This window comes from Punica granatum, chromosome 4 (genome assembly GCF_007655135.1).
Source record: "Punica granatum isolate Tunisia-2019 chromosome 4, ASM765513v2, whole genome shotgun sequence".
In the NCBI taxonomy this organism is placed as follows: domain Eukaryota; kingdom Viridiplantae; phylum Streptophyta; class Magnoliopsida; order Myrtales; family Lythraceae; genus Punica; species Punica granatum.
In genome coordinates this window covers 15,847,255-15,853,935 of record NC_045130.1, presented here as the reverse complement: position 1 = coordinate 15,853,935, position 6,681 = coordinate 15,847,255, and the positions used below count along the sequence as shown (strand labels likewise).

At 38.2% G+C, this 6,681-nt stretch overlaps 1 protein-coding gene across 1 annotated transcript; it reads right to left on the bottom strand.

The window, feature by feature from the left end:
- Window positions 1-2,947: 2,947 nt before the first annotated feature.
- LOC116206040 (V-type proton ATPase subunit c2) lies at window positions 2,948-5,519 on the bottom strand. Its single transcript, XM_031538772.1, has 3 exons — window positions 5,352-5,519; window positions 4,166-4,451; window positions 2,948-3,361 (listed from the first exon to the last, which is right to left on the bottom strand). Exons 1-3 carry the CDS (start codon window positions 5,428-5,430, stop codon window positions 3,229-3,231), a joined length of 498 nt encoding a protein of 165 aa, XP_031394632.1. The 5' UTR covers window positions 5,431-5,519; the 3' UTR covers window positions 2,948-3,228.
- Window positions 5,520-6,681: the final 1,162 nt, after the last annotated feature.

Sequence of the window (6,681 nt, the reverse complement as noted above, 5' to 3'; positions counted from 1 at the left end):
TAAACTTATAAAAAAATCTGGGACTCTTCTAACTTTCTCTCTTCCTCCTTCTTTCTCTCTTTTTCTTCACTCCCCACTAACTAATCAACCGCGGCTCACGGCTGTGGTCTTTGTTTTATTAATTAATTTTTTTTTATGAATGACACGTGAAATAATTGAGATTAAGAAAATAAAAAATAAATGGAATTGTAATGACGAAATTAATGTCGAAAAACTAGCAAATAAATGTATTTCATGAAAAATTTATTTTCATATTAAATTCTAGTTGTTTTTTTTTTGGCAAAAGTACAAATTGCCAACTTGTTTAATCGATGCAAATGGTAACGGTCGTCGAATACTTTTCCCTAGTACGGTTTAAAAATTTTCATCAAACTTTTAATAGGTTTGGGACAGATTTCGAAAGTTTCTCTTAAACTTTTTACTGGAGTTCACAAATGAGCTTCCCAAAACAAATATAGATACGTGATGAACATGCAATCAAAAGTCCGCCTTGTTCCTATATATTCATATGATTACGATGATAAAATGAAAAGATGACAACTCAATCCGAAATAATGTTCTCATTCTGAGATGTATATAAATTTCATTTGAGATTAGTTTAAGCGATCTTTCAGAAGCGATTGATGACCTCCGATCAGTTACAAGCCCGAGAAACACATGAATCAATGCATTCTAGATGGTAAATAAACAAGTACATACACATTCAAATCAGGTTTTAGGGACTTGAGATTTTGGAGCATAATGAAGCAATCAGTAGGAAATTGGAGGGACCATCTCTAACGTCTTCCGCAAATATATATGTCCTAATTTTCTTATCGCACTGACCAGAATATGTCAGGTCATGCAGACCAATGAACACAGCCAATAGCACGTCTTCACGTTATAAAAAATATAAATATGAATATATATATATATATATATATATATATATATATATATAAACTTTGGATGCTGTTGTGTGGGACCAACCAGTATCTCCATTGGGGCTCTTGAAAGGGCCAGTATCTGGCCCAAATTGTTCCTGGGCCATCAATGTTTTGGAAGCCTTTTTTCTTTTTGGATGGTTTAAGCTTAATTTTTAGAATAAATTATTTATTTATTATTAATATATACGCCAAAGTGATAAATTATATTCATATATCCCAATTTCAAATACAGGATCTTGGAAAAAAATGAAATCAAATAATGAATGAATAATCTGCGTTAAGAAACAAAGGGGCTTATCAACAACGGGTTAGTTATTCAAGAGATACAAAAAGTTTACTTGATGTGACAGTTGAGTGTAAAAAGAATTTATGGTGATAATTTAGTATAAAATATTTTAACCTGTTTCAATTAAATACATTTCGTCATCATCAAGCACTAACACCGTCACAACTTACTGATTAATAATATGACGTGGCACACAGATTAAAATAAAAAAAATCATTTTACTAAATTATTATAAAAAAAAATTAAATTGAATTATAGAAAAACCCTCTCTCCTCTCCCTCTCTCCTATGGCCACGTGCCCAGAACTTGTCTTCCCTACTACTGTCCGGCCTAAGTCCTCATATCAGCTCCCAAAATCATATCCATGTAAGTCCGCCACAGCAAACACATAAAAAATTAATGGGTCAAGCAGAAACATGCAAACCAAGGGCAGATCAAGCAGAATCGATTGCCAAAGAACAATAACATTTATCTTCCGTCTGCCCTCTCTCCCCTGAGTGGTCGACTGCGGATCAACATAGCTCGTCGGAGTGGTCGTCGAAAGCCCGTGGTCGCCAAGCCCCTCTCTTCTCTCTCTCCACCATGTTTTTTTTTTCAGTGAATCCAGGGTTGGGTCACCAGCGGTGGCGTCCCTGTTAGGGGTGGCAACATGTGTCTTGTCATGTTTAAACATGTTGTATTTAAACGGGATCGTGTTAAAAATCTCTAAATCCGAACACCACACGTTTTATAAACGTGTCAATATTTTCAAACACGAACACAATACGTTTAATTACGGGTTGACACGAATACGACACGTCTAACCTGTTTAACTAATCGTAATGTGTATGTATATTTACCTACACGATATGACACTATTACCTTTAAGTAGATATTATACCTACATGATATGATACTATTAACTTTAGTTACATGTTACTACATGATTGATATGATAAAAGCATAAACCGGTGATTTGTATAAATAAACTTAGATGATTTTAGTGTATTTTTTCTATGAATTGATACAATATGTGAAACAAATTTATTAACACTATAACACATAATATAAAACTGGTCTATCCGTATTTAAATGGGTTTAATTTCTATCCGTGTTTAATTTTCATTTTTTATATATTTATTTATATTATTTTAATTAATATATTAATAATGAATTTTTATTTTAAAATTATGACACGTCAAAACGCCACGTCAACAAAAAGTGACGGCGTTAGTGGACTGATAACAGAATGTACTTAATTGAAAAAATTAAAACATTTTTTATCAAATTGTTATAAAAAAATAAAAAAATTGTTTTTACACCACACTGTTGCATCAGGTAAACTTTTTGCACCCCAAAGTAATTAACCCGACCGGCCACACACCTCCTACTTCATTAAGGGCAAGGGCAGGAGGCTATGGGCCCAGCCCCTAAGGGGGTACGGGGCTCTTCACTTCTGCTTCCCTAGGACATAAATGTGTCGTGTGAGATATACGAACCAATGATATATTAGACCACTGTTCGCTGAAGGTTAAGGTCCGAGAAAATCGACGTTCCCTTTTAAGTGATTGTCAATTTGTACGATCCGACAGCCAGGACTTTTGTGGACCCATGATCACTTGAGTTGATCTGCCAGCCTACAAGTGACAGATAATGGTCACCTTAAGTGGCCGTGGAAGGTCCCTTTATAATACGTGTTCGTTTGGAAGAAAAACTACAAGCACTTCGAATCAATTTGAGCAGACATCCGTGCATAGCCCGATGAAACACATTGGAAAGCAAATACATAATGAGCAATGAGATTCGGTGATACTCTACATAAAATAAGATCGTCACGGAAGTCTGACAATTTGGTGCTCAACTACAAATCACAAGTAGGAAGAGTAATAATGATATTCTCAACTCATTTCAACAATAAGAACAAGAATATGAGCATATTGGATGTGATCTGCAACTCTAACCAGCCACATACCTTCACCTCAGATAAGACCAATAATAAAATGACCAAATTTGTGAACATAGGACAGCTCTTACTTCTTACTCGGCTCTGGACTGGCCTGCCCGAGAAGACAAGATAATGCCCACGATGAGGCCGTACAAGGCCAGGGCTTCCGCAAAAATGAGGATTAGGATCATTCCAACAAAAAGTTTTGGCTGCTGGGCATTAGCTCTGCACCACAGAGAAATCATTATGAGGAATCAGGGCTATTGCTTCAGTCACTCATAACCCTAGAGCAGATAATTGCGGCCGAGATTCAATAAGTTCCATAAACTCAAAGTGAGGAAAAGATATTGAACTCCAATACATACATTCAAGAAAATGGCCAAGTCTTTTCAAACCACATAAAATACCTATGGTACATGTGAGTGATTTCAAAGTATAACAATGGAAAAATCCGGTTTCCCTGAGACCAGATAAAAGTACTTGGGGCGTTTTTTTTTGTGGGGGGGAAGGGAATCGAGTTTAAGAAGAAATCATTAAAATGGAATTTAAAGTTTTAAACAGATGCCAGCCCTGACTCCTGATTCTGTTCAGTCAAGATACGAACCAATCCACCAAAAACTCCTCCAGTTATCAGAGATAAATACAAGGAAATAACTAACAAGAAAGTGCCACTCGGAACCTAGTAGAATGCCCTTCTGAGAAAGTATTCCTCGATAAGAGATGAAAATCTAATATGAATTACCTTAATAGTGCAGCTCTCATAAGGTGTAAAACTTATTAGTATATAATGTTCGCAGGTAGATTGAAACTCAACATTCAACCAGTAACCTGTAGTTATAACTTGGATAAATTCTTAGCACCATCATCAACATTGGACTATTGAAAGGCTCTAATGATTACTATATGTTTTAAATCAACAATAGAACATCATCATAAAACATAATCTATCTATTATATGCATCATCAATTTTAACATTAGCCAGACAAGAAAGTAATAATGAAGTCAAAAGATAAGAAGGATGGGCATACCTGACACCAGCATCACCAACAATTCCAATTGCCATTCCAGCGGATAGTCCAGCAAGGCCACAAGCAAGACCGGATGAAAGATGTGCATAACCATCGAAAAGGTAATAAGACTTGGCTTTCGGATTAATCCCAGTGCTGATGATGACAGCGATAATCAGCCCATAGATACCCAGCACTCCAGCCATAACAACAGGCACAATAGACTTCATAACCAGCTCTGGCCTCATCACTCCCATGGATGCAACACCAACTCCACTTTTAGCCGTTCCGTAGGCAGCTCCCATACCTGATAAGCCATCATATTCAATTAGCTGCACATATGAAACCCTCTCCCAATACAAGAACCAAAAAACTAAATCCCTTAGGGGTGCACTCATGATTATAAAAGCTTCATCCATTTTATGTGGTGCTTTTAGGAAGAGGAAAGAACTTGTTAGTATGCCGCTAGAAAAGCCATTTCTACAATTTCTTTCCAAAGACCTTTCTTCTCAGAAACAAATCTTTCTCTACCGCACGATCTCCTCATCACTACAACCTACCATTGTTAGCACCTCTGGCGGTTGCCAATCGTTATGCTAGTATCGCAAAATATTCTCAAAAACTACACCAAAGACATCATATCTTTTTAATATACACATACACGTTAATTTCAAAATTTAAGTTTAATAGCAAGTTAAACATATATGTCCGGAAACAATTGCAATGGCCCTTAAAAGTATTTTGTAAGCTGAAATTTAAGTAAGCCGATGCCGTAACTGATGCTGCCGAACCTGAAACGCTAGCTTGAAACTCCTACACCTAAATCACCAACAATGAGCTCAATCTCGCGAATTTCCAACTGAGTTTCCTAGTCTTTCGATGAGCTCAATTCGGTGAACACTCAATTAAAGAGTTAGTACAGAATCAACTTCGCCAACAGAGAAGAATAACTACGGAACATTAAATAAACAAACAAGTTATCCAGGGACCAAAACCCAATTGAAGTGAATGAAACTGGAAATGTATTTTCAATGCCAGTCGTTTTAGCTTCACATGGACGTATGATTGCACGATATCCTCCCCGCATAAGCATATCATGCTGGAGCACCATGATAACAACAAACAGGCACTAGATCGCGCACGAATAAGCTGAAACAAGAAGCATTTGGATCGAAGACAGGGTTAGGGTTAAGAGTTCGGTACATACAAGAGAAGACGAGGGCAGCGGCGGCCCCGAGGAAGCCGAAGAACGGCGCAGTCTCATCGCCGCTGAACGTTGACGCCATCGTTGGAGTTCCGATCTGACACAACTCCGGCTGGATCTCGAAATTTAGTCTGCTTTTTGGCCTTTCGCTTTTTCCTCACGTGAAATGCGCAGACAGAGAGATCCGATATCACGATGATCCACGATCATCTGCAAATCGGGGCGGGTTGCGGGTTTACGGGTCGGTTTCTTACTGGGCTTGGGGTACCAGAAGGCCCAATGGGCTTTATTGGGTCGGCCCGACACATAGACTCCAAGTTGGATTCTCTAGTCCATTATAAAGTTCTCCCTGTGATCCAATCTAATTCCTTAAGAAAACCCAGAGCATAGGCATTCTTCTTGATGACTTCCCGGAAGCCGACCGATGATTCGATGAGCTTCCGGTGACTCCAGTGAGCTTCTGATGATCTGAGAGCAGCAGGAGAAGCCGGAAACATGATTGGGACGTTTCGGAAGAAGTCTCGGCCATGCTAACCGGTACCAATATGCTCTTCCTCAGGCCTCGGCATTCAACTCCTTCTACATGTAAAATACAGAATGTGCCTGTCGTGCCGCATCGTTACAAATTACTTTGCGGTTTCTTGAATTTTATGTGTTTAGGCTCGACGTAACCCGGCTCGAACGAAAATCCGTAGGCCCGCGATTTGCAGATTTCTAATGAAAATCCGCGACGTAAGAGAGAATATGTAAATAGTGACCCGATTTGATGTAACTTGTCCAAATTTGAGTGGTCCTGGCATCTCGGGTCTCTTTCTTGTATTTGAGATAAGGTTTTGCCCTTGGGAAGGTCGACACTTGTTACACTTTGATTGCTCATTGCGAGGAAAACGACATGCTTCATATGCGCATGGACACATGGCTCCCACATCTCACTAACCTCAGTCACTTGTATATCGTGTGTTCATCATTCTCCCTTCTCTTCGTCGTATTGTGAGCGAGTCGGACATTTCCCTATCCAAACCATAAGTATGGCCTCAAGCAACCATATCAGGAACACTGATCAGTTTTGATAATAAAGCTGTATCCGTGAGTAGTTTATAGCGTATAAAGATAACGTGAATAGTACATGCTAGGCGTATATCCTGTGCTGTGCACAGGTTTCTTTTCAAAAGGGCTCGAAAAAAGACTCGTTCTTGTAACTTTTTGTGAGCCTTTATTTCATATCTTTAATTTTGGATAAAAAAATTAGGAGTCCCTTTCAATTCAAAATTCAATAAAATTATGATGATAATTATTTATGATGATAACAACTCAAGAAAGGACTTTAGTGTAC

Coding starts and splice junctions, on each gene's coding strand:
- LOC116206040 (XM_031538772.1), bottom strand. CDS start 5,430: ATGGCGTCAACGTTCAGCGGCGATGAGACTGCGCCGTTCTTCGGCTTC. Junction 4,452..5,351: donor CGCTGCCCTCGTCTTCTCTT/GTATGTACCGAA, acceptor ATGGCTTATCAG/GTATGGGAGCTGCCTACGGA. Junction 3,362..4,165: donor GTTGGTGATGCTGGTGTCAG/GTATGCCCATCC, acceptor TCTGTGGTGCAG/AGCTAATGCCCAGCAGCCAA.